The following is a 17,484-nucleotide window of genomic DNA, read 5'->3' on the forward strand; positions in this document are numbered from 1 at the left end:
GGCCTTCACACCACCTGACACAGGAGGCAACTCTCACAGTGGGGATTGCAGATTTGGTGCAACACAGCCTCATCCCCTAGATCCATCCTCTGCCCTGTGGTCAAGACTGAGGAACAGATGGGATGGTAGATGAGGCACTGAGAGAAGAGAAAGTTGTGGCCACAGCCACAGGTATGGACAGAAGAGCAGAAGAGGAAATTTCGCCATAACCTGCACCAGGTTGGGAGGGCCTCAGGGGCACAGAGGAGACCAGGCTGAAACACCTCTTAACAAAATGGCCATCCTAAGCAACCGACAGCAGTGAACTGGGAGCAAGGAGAAACCACTATCTCACTTTAAAGATTTTATTTTATTTTTACTTTTAGAGAGAGGGGAAGGGAGGGAGAGAGAGAGGGACAGAAACATCAGTGTGTGGTTACTGCTCATGCACCCCCCACTGGGGACCTGGCCTGCAACCCAGGCATGTGCCCTGACTGGGAATCGAACCAGAGACCCTTTGGTTTGCAGGAAGGCACTCAATCCACTGAGCCACACCAGCCAGGGCCACTATTTCACTTTAGGCAGAGTCACTCAGGGACCCATCTCACTTTAGAAATGCCACCAGAATTCATCTCAGAGAGAGGAGTGTGTGTCTGTGTGTGTGAGTATGTTAACTAACGACAAAAATTATTTGTACCTCTGTCTGCTACCTTCCTCACACCCCCAACTGGGGATCCAACCTGCAACCTTTTGGTGTACAAGACAACACTCCAAACTACAGGGCCACACCAACCAGAGTGAGAATCATATGCTTCAAAAAGTGATTCCCTTTGATATTTCCAGGACCCATCTGGCATCATACATGGACATTGCATTATTATTGTCTATGTTTCCTCTCATGCACTCTGCATCACAGTGACTATTCCATAGAGTGTCTCTTTAATTCAACTTCTCAGCAAGGGTCTGGCTCATTCAAATCTTGGATGGAAAACCAAGGCCAAGACCACCCTCTGCCGGACACAGTGCAATCCCCATTTCTATGTTCTGGAATAATCTTACAGGAGACCCTCCCCACAGGAAACAAGTACCTCCTGCTTCCCTGCTCTTGACACTGGTGAGGTGCTAGTTCTTTAGGGAGTTGGCACAGATTCAGTGTTCTTTCAGGAAATAAAGCTGACCTGCATTCAGTTTTTGTATATTTTGAATCTAGAGCCTGAGAAACCCACAAGAGGAGAGGAAGGCATTCACTGAAAACACTCATTACAGGTTTGCCTCAGAGCCATGAGCTTAACCACAGTCATTCTCAGAATCCTGAGAATGGGCTCAAGAAATGTGCACAGGCACTAAATAGAATCATAAAGTGAATTTTTATGTTGTATTACTTAAAATTTTTTATTTATACTCAAACAGTAATCATTACAAGGCAGGTCAGGTGTCTTTGAATCGAAAGGAAGAGCTGTCCTCCTGACACTACTGCACAAGGATGTCTACATGGACGGGGCCATTTTGGAGACAAAAAACTCAGGTGTTAACCAGGTAACTTCTGGGCAATGTGAGGGCAACGCCCCAACTTCATTCCCTTCCTGGGCCTATGAATGGAGAAAGAGGAGCAGGGGGTGGGGAGAGAGAGGACAAGTAGAATGGGAGAGACACAGGCAGCAGCAAAGGGGTCGTCATGGGTGTGTATCACTTGTGGTTCATTTTTGTATCTTATGATGCTTTCAAATCTTCAAAACCCTGCTAAACAAGGAGAGACAGATCCACCCAGGACAGGCAATTCTCAAACACATGAAAAGCCTCTTCCAGGAACAGCCAATTGGGTGCAAACCATCCAATCCTGAGCCCATATTCCCAATCACCCCAACCTGCTCTCAGTCACCCATGTCCTGGGACCAAGGAAATGAAGACCTCCCCATCAGATATAAACATCCCTGATTTCTTCATACTAGCTGATCCTAAATGCTCTCCCTGCCTTGCCTTGCATTTCCTATGGAAACCCCAATAAGACTCTGGCTACTCTGTACCCCACTTCCATCTGCTCCCTGAGGCAACCTGGTGCTTCCACCCAGGACCCTGCCTGGCAGGCGGGGCCTCCTCTCAGGAAATGAGAGGAATAAAAGCCTTCTTTCATTGCCATTGACTCTCCTTGTCATCTCTCAGTCACTTACAAAAATTAAAACCCCAAGGGTACAAGTGAGGAAGGTGAGTCAGGAGTTCCCAGGGAGGTGACACTGATGCTCCACGACTGCCCCTCTCGACTCCATGTCTCACCTCAGTGCCATCCTCACAAGAAGGGAGGGTCAGTCAGGTGTCGGTTTTATTCTCTGGGGGCCCCCACACCTGCAGGGCCAACACAGATTTCAGTTCAGGGACTCAGACCCATTAGCTCTAATGCCAGGCAAGTGGGACTCCCCAGTCCCACCTGGCTTTGGGGGCCAATCCCTGATCTTCCCTGTGGAGAGACAGACTTCCTCACCTGGTGTAGTAGAGCCAGGTGAGGCCATAGGTAAGGAGGAAGCCCACCCCCATGAGGGCCCCTCTGATCAGAGTGAGGACCAGGGGCCAGGAGCCCTGCTGCTCTCTGGGGCAGTATCCTGAGGAAGAGGAGAAGGTGGTAAAGTACTGACCCTGGTCTCAGTCCTGGCCACGGCCCCAACACCTGACATGTTTGGCCACACCTGTCCTCCAATTCACTCTTCACAGAGAGGCTGAAGGAAACATGCAGGGAACCAAGCAGGTGCTGAGCCCTGCAGGTGCCCTCCCCTCTGCCTCCAGCCCCTAAGTAGGGCAACTCCAAGACCCCAGGCACTGAGGGCTGGGATGGGCTCAGGGTATTTCCCTCTTCAGAAGGACAAGCTCAGCATGAGCCCACCCAATCACGGGACTCAGTGTCTTGCCTTACCCCCTCCTTGCAGGACAGGCTGCAGCTTCAGTTCAGTCAGGAGACTGAGGATCCCTTCCTGGCAAATCGCCCTTTCCATGGAGGACCCTCCCCCAGCTCCATCTTCCCTTTCACCCTTTTGTGTTCCCTAAACCCCTCCTTCAGCAGGCCACTGACTTGGCGGCAGCAGGACACTGGCGCGCTGGGTGCCGTGGACATTCTCTGCCTCGCAGTTGAGTCTGAAGTGGGTGCTGAGCCCTGCAGAGAGGCTCAGGGAACTGTTGGTCCAGGGCCCGGCAGAACTGCAGGTGACTTTGTAGGAGGCGTTGCTTGGTTGCCCTTCCAGCAGCACATCCCCAAGCCGCCAGCGCAGCAAGGGGGCGGGCTGGGCTTGGGAGGAGCAGCTGCAGTGGAGACACTCGTCCTCCCAGGAGCAAGAGGGTCCCAGCAGCCATGGGGGGTCTGTGGGGAGTGAGGAAAAGCATCAGCAGTGCCTCTCCCCACCCAGAACACAGATGTCCTGAGCCCAGGCTTTCCCACACTCACAGACCACAGAGAGGCTGAGAGAGATATTTTGTGAGCCCAGCAGGTGCTGAGCTTGGCAGGTGAACTTTCCTTCTTCCCCAGCCCTTATTTGGGGCAGCTCCAGGATTCCAGTTGTAGAGATGGGGATAGTGTTCAGGGCTGGGGACCCCTGGAACCAGCTCAGCTGTGCAGGGGGGTTGCTGTCAGACACACAGAGCAGATGCAGAGACTCCCCCTCCAGGATGGGAATCAAGGTATCGCGCACAATCTTGAGGGCTTTGGGGAGAAAAGTGCAGAGATAGGAAGAGAGAGACAACAGGGAGAGAAGGGTGTGGAACACAGGTATCAGCATCCACACAAAAAAGTGAGGGAGGGAGGATGACGATTTTCTGCCTTGCCTCTCCTGTATCTGATCCCATTCAGGCTCTGATTCCCATACCCCTGAGCTCCATGGTGGCCCCAGCATTGGGTCTGAGCCCCAGAGAGGGAGGTTCTTTCCTACCTGTCACATTTCTGAAGGACATGCCTATGGTGAGGCTCTGTGGGGCATCTGGGACAGAAAGATAAGGTCATGCCTCAGAGGGGAAGAGCAAATGGAAGTCACCCCAAAACAAGGATGGGAGGTGGGAAGCGGGAAGGTGGAATTGCTCTCCTTCTCGCCCACTCCCCACCTGCACTCAGATTCATTCACAAGTGTCCTCAGGTAAGCTCAGCCTCCTGCACACACACACACACACACACACGTGCATAGACCAGTCCCACTGCCCCTAGGACACCAGCCAATCCTCCAACACTCACAGAAGACATTAAGCCAGATGGTTCTCTCTGTAGTCACCAAAGACGATAGGTGTTTCACCTGACAGGTGAGGTTGGTGCCATGGTCCTGGGGCCTCGGAGTGAAGGTGAGCACCGAGGAGTGGAGCTTCTGGTGGTTCAGAGAGACAACAGCAGCCCCCACCCAGGAGAAGGCGACAGCTCTTCCCCCTTGGCAGGACCCTGGCAGGCTGCAGGTCAGCTCTGTAGGGTGCCCGGACTTCAGCGGCTCCACAATGAGGATGTCTGGCTTCTGTGTCAGTTCTGAGGAGGAGAAAGGAAGGTGCTTGGGTCCCAGAGGTTGGGAACCTAGAGTATGAACCTGAGAGGGATGCCTGACTCAGGGCCTGAGCTCACCCCGGGTCCTGTGGCTCTTCTGACCACCCTGGGCCCAAGGCCTGGATCAGGAACTATCTCAGTGACCTGTTTCTTTTGTCAGACCAGGTGCCATATCTCAGCATCCTCTCCTGGGCCACTGCCATACCTGTCACCCGCAATGTCAGCTTCTTATCTCGGTAAGTATATTGTACATTTCTTCCTCTCTCCACTCGGAAGACATAGGTTCCTGTGTCACTCCTCCTGATGTCTCTGATGCTCAGGGAACAGTTGTTGGTCTTGGGGTCTGCGAGGAGGAATCGGCCCTGGGTCTCCCTCTTCAGTGGTTTATTTAGGTTGTTTGTGGCCACAGCAGAGGTTGTGCTGTCTCCATGCCGGTACCAGTAGGTGTAGAGTTTGCTAGAGGAAGACCCGGAACTCAACGGGTAGGAGAAGGAGCAGGGCACATGGATGCACAGACCCTCCTGCACACTCACCAATTGCTGCACTCCGAGCTCATAGCCTGCCTGCTCCTGCAGGGACCCTGTGGGAACACAAAGGCTCAGCTGCAGCCTCTGCCCCCCACCTACCCATCTCCCCTCCCTTCTGCCCACTCACCACCCCACAGCAGAGGCAGCAGCAGCAGGGGCACCATGACTGCATCTGACAGTGCAGGGCAGGCCTAGGTCCCTGTGTCAGGGAGGGAAATGCCAAGCTGTGGGGTAGGGCTGAGGATGCCCCAACAGGAAGCTGTGGGTGACAGAGCTGTAGCCAGGCCTGAAAGGGGAAGTTAGGCTCCCCAGACCGTGGGACTTGGGTGGAGGCTGGGAAATCAGCTTCTCTCAACCTCAGCCAAATGGCTGATCCTCCAAATATTATACCCAGGCCCCCAGAGGTTGAGAGTCTCATCCAGGTGTGAATCTGAAAGTGATCACCTTACAGTTGATGTTCAAGTCAAGAAGGAGGTGACCCAGGGATCATGGCAGTCAGACCTGCTCCTGGTGACCTGGGGGGTCCTCCCTCCTGCTGAAACCACTCAACTTTCTGGAAGAGGATACTTTTAAATTTCCTTTAGACCATCAAATGCTGGTAGGAGAGGTAGGAATTTAGATGCAAGTCGAGTGGAGGGTGGAACCCTGGGGGAAGCTGAGCATTAAAGCACTTTGCTCTGAGGGTTTGGAGGACATGAGATTCACAAGTGATGGACTTCTAGGCTCTGGGGCCCTATGGGACAGTGATGATACACAGGTGCCCTCAATATGGGATTTGTGAAGGGAGATCTCACCCCTTTTGTCTGGGACCCCAACTGCTGATCCTCAGCACAGCACCAAATTTGCCACCTTAATCCTCAGGAAGCTGGATCCTCAGGGCCCCTCAAGAGCTGGGTCCCTTCTCAAAGCCCCACAAGGGATCCAGGGATATGTAAAAATAACCTGCAAGCCCACTGCTCTTCTAGAAAAGAAAGACACTTGATAAACACGTTCCCAAATATGACAATGATGTGAAGAGTTCTGACAGTCCAGTGACAAGTTGTGTGATGAAAAACAAGTTTTATAAACTGTTACAGGAAGAAAAGAAGTGCCAGTCAATGGTGCTGAAGGAAATACTGAATTCTCTTCCTATTCTCTGTGTAATATGTGTATAATAGTATTTAATCATGAATAGTGATTACTAATACAATATTAATATTTGCTACTATATGACAGAATTATTCTCCTATGAAGAAGCAATGAAGCATCATCCATCAAAAGTGTGGGGGACATGTGTGCTGCATGTGGGCCACACAGGAAGGCCACACTACTGATGAAAATATCTCTGATGTTTAGAATTGTCTTATGATTTGGTTTTCAGCATTTTAGATTTTCTTACTTGATGTGAAGCATTTTCTCATATTAGTAAAATCCATGGGTGCCACATGTTGCTTTTTTTAAGCAGTGATCTCAACATTAGTATGAATATGACGCTCCTCAGAACCTGGGGCAGCTCCTGCCTCAGAGAACAGGTGAACCAGAGGTAACTATCACCCACCTACCCCAGACTCCTCACATTTTGCAAAGAACACTGACTTGTGCAAGCAAAGGACTAAAGGAGATAGGATGTCCATGGTTGTTCCCCCCACAATTGACAGCACTGAGCAGTCTAGCAAATCTCAAGGAGTGAGTGTGGGCAAGAATGCACAGAAAGGGACACCTTTGCACTGTGCCTGGGAATGTAAGTTTGGGGAAGCTGCTATGGAAATCACTATGTCAATTCCCCCAAAATTAAACATAGAGCTGCCATAAGATCCAGTGTTTCCACATCTGGGTATTCATTTGGAGAAAGTGAAAACATGAAATTGAGATAACCTATACAGCTCTGTGTTCCTTGCAGCATTATTTACAGTAGCCAAGATGTTGGAGCAACCTCAGTGTCCATTGAGAAATGAAGGGATGAAGAAAATGTGCTATATACACAGTGGAAGGTGTTTGTGTCATACAACATATGGAAATCCTGCCATTTGCAACATGGATGGACTATGAGGGCTTTTTACTAACTGAAATAAATGAGACAGAGAAAGAAAAATACATATACTTTCTCCTAAATGAGAAAACATTTTAAAAAGTCAAACGCACAAATAGAGAAGACAGATTGGTGGTGGCCAGAGGCAGAGGGTGGGGTGGGTCAAAAGGGTGAGGGTGGTCAAAGGTGCAAACTTTGAGTTATTTGATAATTATATCATGAGGAGGTAATGTATAGCATGGTGACTACAGTTAATAGTAGAGGGTTTTAATACCATTAACTATAATAATATCATTAATAACACCATGTTGTATATTTAATAATAGCTAAGAGAAAAAAACTGAGACTTCTCATCACCAGCACAAAGTGTGTAACTATGTGGTGATGAATATTTAACAAGACATATTGTGCTGAGCACATCACAGTAGATACATTTATCAGATCATTAGGGCTTCAGGCTGCAGTAGTGTCATATGTCAATCATATCTCAATAACACACACACATATATATATGCTAAATAACTTAGCCTGGGTACTTGGGTGTGATTAGAAGGTCCAAGTTGTCCAGACCGAGTTCCACTTCTGCTCCATGTGTGCTCCCACACTGGCATAACAGATTCCTCACATTGAATTCCTGCTGCTGAAATCCATAGTGGGGCTTCTGTGTTCCTGATCTGCCCTTGACTGATTGAATCTCAAGAGATAAAACAATGAGCAATGGGTGGTTTCAAATGCCTTCATGGTAAAACTCATGGACAACTGGGAATAAAGATGAATTTCCCTAATGAGATAAGGGATGTCTTCAGTAAACATCACAGCTAAGGCAGTAGCATCAGGTCCTGGTCTAAAAAGGCTGTGACAATAAGTATAAGCCCACCCTGTACCTGCACTCATTTCCGTATGTGATGAATGCTAGTACTCTCCAATATAATAAGCTCAGTTCTGTGAAGATCTGTTGAAGTATCTTTGTGAAATAATGATCACTTCAGGGATAAGTTTGATTGCTAAAGAGGTATTAAAATCACTGTTCCATGTGCAAGTCAGTTAAAGAATTCATACGACTATGGCAGTTCTGAAGCAAATTAAGCTTCTGCCCCACAGTTTATGTAATGTATTCTCCCAAGCAGAACAGTGTGCCCCACCTAGGATATGCATGTACATCTACTACATGACTGGGACCATACATGTTCATGAACATCAATGTGAGTATGAAGATAACAATCCACTTGTCCTCCCAGTGCATTTCACTCTGATAAAACTGTAGTGAAATGTTTGAACACCACAAAACCACTTGGGGATAAGAATACTTAGAACCCAGCAGGTTTTAGTGCAAACACGTTTGCAGCGTTTATACACCATGTACATGCACTCATTTCTGTATGTCATGTATGGCAGTGGTATCTGAGATGATAGGTCCTCTTCTGTGAAGATCTGTTGATATATCTTTGTAAAACATGAACACTTCAGTGATAATGCTGATTACTAAAGTGATATTAAAATCGCTATTTCAGAAGCAAAACAATAAAAAAAACAATAGTTGTAAGCTACGAAAAGTGAAAACAAAGCTGCTTTTTTCATGAATGACTGCATATATAGAAAAATCTACAAGTATATATAGATATATTTGGGGCATAATAAGAAAGTTAGCAAGCTTTAAAGAAATAAAGCTTGTAAACAAACATGAAAATATGCATGTTGCTGGACATGAAAACCATATTGCATAAAAGCCTACTCTACCCTAATTAATCTGAGGACTTAAAGCAATATGTCACTCAATCTCCCAGTTAACTTTGGTGGAACTTGGTACCTCTATCGGATAATTTATATTGACGTAAATGTTTCCAAACCCAGCCAAGCCAATCCTGAAGAACAATGTATGAAGACTGCCTCTGGAAGATGCCAAGACATGTTGAAATGTTATAGAAAATGAGACACAGTTGCACTGACACAGGATGGGACCGCTAGACCACTGGAATAGAGTAGGGCATGCACAATACCATAGACCAAAACCACAGGAAACATCATGCGTGAGAGAGGAGGTGATGCAGAGACTGACAAAAGATAAACTTTTCAATAATATATGTGAGCAACTAGAAATGTATGTGCACTCAAATAAGATTGCAACCCGAGCTCCAACGATGCACTAAAATCAAGTGTAGATGGATTAAAAATCTATTTTTTACAAGAAACAAGACAATAGAGTCATTAAGTGATAATATAGCAGCATGCCTCCATGAACAGAAGGTAGGAAAGTTTTCCTGAACAAGACATTAGTAGCAGTATTTATAAAGAGAAATATTGAAAATTTGGGCTATGTTAAAATCAAGAACTTTTTATATAAGACACCATAGGTAGTGCTAATATCAGCCATCAAGGGAGAGACAAACTTTACAACACATGTAAACATCAAAGTATCAGTCTCAAGAATAAGAAAAGTATTTCTAAAAATATATTTAAAAAAGAAACTACAGAACAATGGGCTCACTTCAGGTGCACCCCATAAAAGAGAGCAAACAACCAACCAGTACACAAATGAAAAGCAGCTTCACAACAAGAGCAAGGGGGAAAGTGCACGTTCAAACCACACTGTTCCACCGGCTGCAAGCAGAGAAGCATAGAAGAGTGTGAAAACCACCACATTCCTGACAGTGGGGGGCAACAGCTGCTGACATGTAAACTGGTACCAGTGCTGCAGAGAACACGAGCTTCATCTACTGAACTGAGGATGGCTTGACCACCCCAGCAATCCCATCCTCCACATCCACCCCAGAACAGTGCTGAACCACAGGGCAGCCTGTGGCCACTGTGTCAGGTGACCACGTGAAGGGTGGCTGTAAGGGTGTGAGCTGTAAGGGGCTGGATGATGAGTCATAAAAGTAAAACACATGCTGGATTCGGAAGACTTACTATAAGACAACGATTGTAAACTATTCTGGTATTCAGAGACAATTCCACTGGGGTGGGGGTGGGGTGAGGAGTTTCTCCCACATCACAAATAGGCAATTCACCTCAATTCTGACGCTACCTACCTGGAGACAGCATCAGATTGCACAGGTTAAGGGCTCAGTTCTTAATCAGCCAACCCAACCCCACATCAGATGCCAGTTTCAAGTAGGTTGTCGCTTGTGCTTCTGACCAACCAGCTATAATTCAGAGGTTCCTAAGATGTCCTCCCTTTGGATTTATTAACTGACAGAGAGGCTCACAGAACTCAGAGCACATATTACTCACTAGGTCACAGATTTATTATCAACAAATATGACTCAGAAACAGTGAGACAGAAAAGATGCAGAGGGCTGGGTGTGCAGTAAGAGGTATTTCCATGGCCTCTCTGAGACGCCATCTCACCCAGAACCTACAGGTGTTCACCAGACTAAAGCCTCCCAAACCACTTCCTTTTCAGTTTTTATAGAGGCTTCATTACACAGTCATCATTATAAATCACAGAACAGTGGTGATTGACACCACCCAGCTCCTCTGATGCCCTGGTTCTCTCTGGCCTTCACACCACCCACACAGGAGGCCCCTCTCACACTGGGGATGGCAGACATGGCCCCAACACAGCCTCACCTCCCTGGCCCATCCTCTGTCCTGTGGGTCAGTTGTGAGGGACAAATGGGATGGGAGAGGAGAAGAAGTTGTGACCACAGCCACAAGGATGAACCAAAGGGCAGGAGAGGACATTTCCCCATAACCTGCCACCAGGCAAGGTGGGCCTCAGGGCAGAGAGGAGGCCAGACTGACCCAACTCAGCATGAGGCACAACCCATAGCAGTGAACTGGAGGAAAGGAGCCAGCACTAACTCATTCAACAAGGGCCACGGAATTTTCTAGAGATGGGAGTGTGTGTGTGTGATTGTGTGTGTGTGTGAATTCTTTGTAATAGAAACTAATGACAAAAATTATCTGTACATCAATCAGCTGCCTTCCACACATGCCCTTACCAAGGATCAAACCCACAACCTTTCAGTTATGGGACAATGCTCCAAATAACTGAGCCACACCAGCCACCGCCAGAATCATATACTTTAAGAAAGTAATTTCCCTCCATATTTCCAGTACCCACCTCCCACTATACATAGTTATTATGTTGTTATTGTCTACATTCCCTATGCAGCACCTTGCATTCCAGTGACTATCCCACGGAGTGTCTCTTTAGTTCAACTTCTCAGCAAGGGTCTGTGTCATTCAACTCTGGGATGGAAAATCAAGGCCAACACCACCCTCTGCAGGATACAGTGCAACCTGCATTTTTATATTCTGGAATAATCTCACAGGAGACCCTCCCCACAGGAAACAAGTACCTCCTGGTTCCTGGTTTCCTCCTCTTGACATTGGTGAGGTACTACTTCTTCAGGGAGTCAGCACGGACTCGGTGGTCCTTCAGGAGCTAAAATTGACCTGTGTTTGGTGTAGTATATTTTGGATATAGAGTCTGGGAGACCCACTAGAGAAGAGGAACAGATTCATTGCCAACATTCATTACAGGTTTGCCCCAGAGCCGTGAGCTTAACCACGGTCATTTTCAGAACCCCTCCACTGGGCTGAAGAAATGCACACAGGCACCAAATAGTAAAGTCAATTTTTATGTTGTACTTAACAATTTTTATTTATAATTAAACAGAAATCATTACAAGGCCAGTGTCAATGAATTGAAAGGAAGACCTGTGCTCCTGACTCTACCACACACGGATGTCTACTTGGATGAGGCCATTTGGAACACAATAAACCCAGGTGTTAACAGATAACTTCTGGGCAATAAGAGGGTAAGGCCCCAAGTTCATCCCTTTGCTGGGCCTGGAGATGGAGACAGAGGAGGAAGGGTGGGGAGAAAGAGAGGACACCTCAAATGGGAGAGACACAGGCAGCACAAGGGTGGACAATGAGTATGTATCACTTACTTATTTTCTGTATCTTAAAGATTTTGCTAACAAAAAGGAGTAGCCCCACCCAGGACTGGACAATTCTCAGAGACAAGAAAGGACTCCACCAGGAACAGCCTTTTAGAGGTAAACCACCCAATCCAGGCCCATATTTCCAATCACCTCAACCTGCCCTCAATCATCCAGGACCTGGGAGCAGAGAAATAGCGACTAACCCCCAGGAACAAACCCCCTTGACTTGTTCATACTAGCTGATCTGAAATTACTTACCCTGTCCTGCCTTGCATTTCCCAAGGAATCCCCAACAAAGGCTCTAGCTAGTCTGCCCCCACACTTCTGTCTGCTCTCTGAGGGAGCCTGGTGCTTTCTCTCAGACTCTGCCTGGCCAGACGGAACCTCGTCTCAGAAAATTAAAGGAATAAAAATCTTTCACTGGCATTGACCCTTCTTGTCACTCAGTCACGTACACAAATTAAAACCCCAAGGGTACAATTGAGACAGGTGATTCAGGAGTTCCCAGAGAGAAGGTGACATTGATGTCCCACGACCGTCCCTCTGGACTCCACGTCTCACCTCAGTGCCGTCCTCACAAGAAGGGAGGGTCAGGGAGGGTTATTCAGGATTTCAGCCTCTTTCTCCAGGGGCCTTCACACATGCATGGCCAACACAGGTTTCAGCTCAGGGACTCAGCCATTTTACTTCTTACTCCAGGCAGGTGGGACCACTCAGCCCCACCTGGAACTTGGGCCCAATCACTGACTCTCCCTGTGGAGTAACAAAGCTGCTCACCTGGTGTAGTAGAGCCATGTGAGACCATAGGTGAGGAGGAAGCCAGCCCCCAAGAGGGCCCCTCTGATCAGAGTTAGGACCAGGGGCCAGGACCCCTGCTGCTCCTTAACCACACACATGCAGGAAGGGGGGCTTCCTGGGAAAGAGCAGAAGGAGTGAAACTGTAACCCCAGGTCTCAGTCCTATTCACAGCCCCAACACCTGACCTAACTGCCTGCCCAAGCACCTGTCTTGCAACTCACTTGGCACAGACAGGCTGATGGAAATATGCTGGGAACCAAGCAGGTGCTGAGCCAAGTAGGATCCCTGCCACTTTAATCCCTACGTGGGGCAGCTCCAGGGACCCAGATGCTGAGGGCTGGGAGGGACTCAGGGTCTGACCCCTCCAAGCCCAGCTCAGCACTGCAGGGGGCTTGCTGTCAGCCATACCAAGCAGCCACAGAGCCTTGCCCTCCTGGATCCAAAGGGATGAGGTGTACTGAAGACCATTGAGGGGTTTGAGAACAGAAGTGGAGAGAGGGAGAAAGACAGAGAGAGAGAGAGAGAAGAGAAAGAACGAAACAGAGAGAATGAACAACACAGAGATAGGCACCTATGGCACAAGAGGTGAGGGAGGGAGGGTGATGATTATCATCCTTGCCTCTCCCATATCTGATCCCACTCACTCTGATTCCCCCTCAGCTCCATGGTGGCCCCAGGCACACATCCCAGCCCCAGAGAGGGAGGTTCTTTCCTACCTGTGACATTTCTGTAAGGCATGGCTATGGTGCGGTCCATTGGGGAATCTAGGGTAGAAAGGTATGTTCCTGCTTTAGAGGGGAGGAGTAGATGGGAGCCACCCCAACCCAAGGAGGGGCAGTGGGAACCAGAATGGTGGCATAGCTGTGTTCTGGCCCACTCCCCTTCTACACTCAGATGTGTAAATAAGTTTCCTCCTTTTAGTCAGCCTACTGTACACACACACAGAATACACAGAAAGACACAAACAATCAGGTTCACCAGTCCCTCTGCTGCCAGGACACCAGCTGTCCCTCCAACACTCACAGGAGACATTGAACTGAATGGTTTTCTGTGTGGTCACTCTGGGTCCTGCAAGTGTCACCAAACAGATGACTGTGGTGCCATAGTCTGTGGGCTTTGGAGTGAAGATGAGCACTGAGGAGTGAAAGATCTTGGGATTCAGAGAGTCAAGAGCATCCCCCACCCATGAGAAGATGAGAGGACTTCCCCCTTTACAGGACTCTGGAAGGCTGCAGCTCAGCTGTGTGGGGTGGCAAGACTCCAGAAGCCACCAGATGTGGATGTCAGGTTTCTGTGTCAGGTCTGAGGAGGAGAGAGGGAGGCACCTTGAACCTGGGGCTGCAATGAGGAGGCAGAATGTGACCCTTCCTGGGACCCATGCTACAGGGCCTGAGGTCACCCCAGGTCCTGTGTCTCTTCCAACACCCTAGGCCCAAGGCTGGGATCAAGTAGTGTCCCAGGGTCCTGTTGCCATTCTGAGATGGGTCCCATTTCTCTGCATCCTCTCGTGGGCCCCTACCACACCTGTCACCTGCAAAGCCAGCTTCTTTTCTTGGTAAGTATATCTCACAGGATATTCTCTCTCCATTTGGAAAATGTAGGTTCCTTTGTCACTCTTCCTGGCGTCTCTGATGCTCAGGGAACAGTTGTTGGCACTGGGATCCATGAGGAAGAATCTGCTCTTAGTTTCTCTGTTCACTTGTTTATTTGGGTCATTTGTGGCCACAAGTTCAAGGTTATGTGGGTGGTACTGACTCTGATACCAGTGGATGTAGATTTTAGTAGAGGGATAGGATGATATCCAAGTGGAGGGGAAAAAGCAGTGCTGTTGGTGCATCCACCCTCCTACACACTCACAGATTCCTGCAGTTTGATACCATAGCCTGGTTGCTGCTGCTGCTGCTGCTGCTGGCACTCTGGGAGGACACAGACACTCAGCATTGGCCCCAACCCCTCCTCTTGTGTCCATCCCCTTCCCAGGCCCTCACACCTCCCCACAGCAGGGGCAGCAGCAGTAGGAGCAGCATGTTTGCTTCTCACAGAGCAGAGAATGTACAGGTCCCTGTGTCAGGGAGGAAAATGCCCAGCTGTGAGGTGAGGCCAATGATACCCCAACAGGAAACCATGGGTGACAGAGCTGTGGCCAGGCCTGGAGGGGAAGTTGTGCTCCATAGGCTGTGGGGGGTGTGATGAGGGCTGCGAAAATATCCTGTCTCACCTCCCCCAGCCTGACCCTGAAGATGGATCTACCATGGTCTCCAGATGTCGAGAGGCTCCTCCAGGTGTGAATCTCAATGTGATCACCTTGCAGTTGATGTTGAAGTCGAGAGAGAGGTCACCCAGGTGTCCATTCCAGTGAGAGCTGCTCCTGGTGGCTCAGGAGACACACTTTCCAGCTGAAACCAATTGAATGTTCTGGGATGATTTTAAATTTGCTTTATACCCCAAGTGTTGGTAAAAGTAGAAGGAATTTAGACCCAAACTGCTGTGGAGGGTTGAACCCAGAGGAAAGTTGAGCATTAGAGCCCTTTGCTCTGAGAAACTTCAGGAACATGAGATGCACAAGTGATGGTCTTCCATGGTCAAAGGGTGTGTAGAAAGGTCAAAGGGTGTGAGGGCACAGTGAAAGCACACAGCTGCCCTCAAAGTGGGATGTGGGCAGGGAGATCTCACCCCATTCCAGGGGACCTCAGACTCTGGTCCTCAGCACAGCAGCACATTTTCAGCCTTGAAGTTCAGGGAGCTCCATCCCCAGTGCCCCTCAGCAGCTTGGTCCATATTCAAAGACCCACCAAGGGCTCCAGAGATGTGTGGAAATAACCTGCAGTCCTACTGCTCTTTATGAAAGATAGAAACTTGATAAACATTTTCTCAAACATGACGATGATATAAAACAGGTCAGATATTCCCTGTAACAACTTGGGTCATTGAAAGTGTCTTAAACTGCCATATTTTGCTAGGTATAAGGAACATTGTTTTGCCAAAATTTTTGAGAGGAAAATAAGGATGTGCATTATACAAAGATGGTATTAATTCAGTTCTTATATAACTGTTTTTAGTTCTTTTATTTATGCTTTTGCATTAAGAGTGTAACTCTTGAAAGTGACATTAATATCCATATGCAAAATGATACCCTGGAATATGATAATTGGTTTAGTTTCTGTCTATAAATAAATACATAAATAAATGAATAAATGAATAAATAAATAAATAAATAAATAATTGGACTTGGCTGGTGTGGCTCAGTGGATTGAGTGCTCTGTTGTGAACTGAGGGGTCACAAGTGTGAATCCATGTCGAGGCACACACCTGGGTTGCGGGCTAGTTCCCTGGTTGGGTGTGTGTGAGAAGCAACCACACATCAATGTTTCTTTCCCTCTCTCTTTCTTTAATGCTTAAGAGTTAAAAGTGTAACTCTAGAAAGCAATAATGATATCCATATGCAAAATAATACCCTGGATACAATAATTGGTTTTGTTTCTAAATATAGAGAAATAAAAAATTGGCCTTGGTTGAGATGACTCAGTTCATTCAGCATTTGCCTGTGAACTGAAGGATCACAGGTTTGATTCCCAGTAGGAGCAGATCCCTGGCTTAGAAGGCATTCCCTGGTGGAGGTGTGCAGGAGGCAACCAACTGATGTTTTTCCTGAGCACTGATATTCCTCTCCCACTCTCGCTTTCTCTCTTTCCCTCTCCCTGAAACTAAATAAATAAAATCATTTTTAAAATTGATTTAAAAATTAAAGCAAAAGATTTTTTTCCTGAAACTATGGACCAAAAATGTGGGCACACATTATACACAGGTGCACTTTATACACAGCAAAAGATGGTTCACAGGAAAATGAAATGTCAATCTCCAGTGCCAGTGAAAATGTTAATTCTCTTTCTATTGGCAATATTATATAAACATTATATTATTGTAATAATTCATAACAATTACCAATATAATATTAATATTTATTGCTATAAAACTGAATTATTCTCCTGTGAAGAAGCAATCAAAAAGTGTCACTCAAAAAGCTGTTGGGGGCCTGTGTCCTGCAGATGTGCCAGACAGGAATGCCACACTACTAATGAAAATAGTCTGTAATTGTCTGAATTGTCTTATATTTTGGTTTTCAGCATTTTGGCTCTTCCTACTTGATGTGATATGCTTTCTCATTTCAGAAAAAATCATGGGTACCACATGTTGCTTTTCATTGAAGCAGTGATCTTAACATTAGCATGAATAGCAGGATCCACAAAACCTGGGTCTGCCTCTCCCATGGAGAACACGTGAACCAGAAGCAACCAGTTTGATCCCCCCACCCCCGACTCTTCACATGTTGCAAGGAAGATTGTCTTGTGCAAGCAAAGCACTAAGAATTAGAATTTTCATGGTGGTGCCTCTACAATACACATCACTGACAGGTCTAGAAAATGTCACCTGGATTACAACAATGACAAGAAATAAGAAGTTTTGGCAAAGTGCTGGAAGCAACCCAAGTGCCCATTAGTAAATGAATGGATAACAAAACTGTGGTACATCTACACAAAGGAATTCTGTGCAGCAGAAAGAAAGAAGGAGCTCCTACCTTTTGCAACAGCATGGATGGAACTGGAGAGCATTATGCTAAGTGAAATAAGCCAGGCCGTGAAAGACAAATACCATATCATCTCACTATTAACAGGAACCTAATTGACAAAATGAACAAGCAAGCAAAGTATATCCAAAGACATTGAAATTGAGAACAGGCTGACAGTGACCAGAAGGGAGAGAGGAGGGGATAAAAGGGTA

General features: G+C 47.3%; 1 protein-coding gene and 1 pseudogene across 1 annotated transcript; both read right to left on the reverse strand.

Moving 5' to 3' along the window:
- Positions 1-2,279: 2,279 nt before the first annotated feature.
- Positions 2,280-5,168, reverse strand: LOC114511133 (sialic acid-binding Ig-like lectin 5). Its single transcript, XM_036012889.1, has 8 exons — positions 5,132-5,168; positions 4,683-5,057; positions 4,184-4,462; positions 3,888-3,935; positions 3,407-3,661; positions 3,038-3,322; positions 2,456-2,573; positions 2,280-2,319 (listed from the first exon to the last, which is right to left on the reverse strand). The coding sequence occupies exons 1-8, from the start codon at positions 5,166-5,168 to the stop codon at positions 2,280-2,282; spliced, it is 1,437 nt and encodes a 478-aa protein (XP_035868782.1).
- A 7,233-nt stretch (positions 5,169-12,401) lies between these two features.
- Positions 12,402-14,790, reverse strand: LOC114510632 (annotated as a pseudogene).
- Between the last annotated feature and the right edge of the window lie 2,694 nt (positions 14,791-17,484).

This window comes from Phyllostomus discolor, chromosome 12, assembly GCF_004126475.2.
Source record: "Phyllostomus discolor isolate MPI-MPIP mPhyDis1 chromosome 12, mPhyDis1.pri.v3, whole genome shotgun sequence".
NCBI classification, from domain to species: domain Eukaryota; kingdom Metazoa; phylum Chordata; class Mammalia; order Chiroptera; family Phyllostomidae; genus Phyllostomus; species Phyllostomus discolor.

Bases quoted from the DNA above. Each gene is read 5' to 3' on its own strand.
- LOC114511133 (XM_036012889.1), bottom strand. From the start codon at position 5,168: ATGGTGCCCCTGCTGCTGCTGCCTCTGCTGTGGGGTG. The intron at 3,323-3,406 runs GTGAGTGTGGGA...CACTCCCCACAG, and splicing joins TCTCAGCCTCTCTGTGGTCT to ACCCCCCATGGCTGCTGGGA. The intron at 2,574-3,037 runs GTCAGTGGCCTG...CCTCTTCCTCAG, and splicing joins CAGTGTCCTGCTGCCGCCAA to GATACTGCCCCAGAGAGCAG.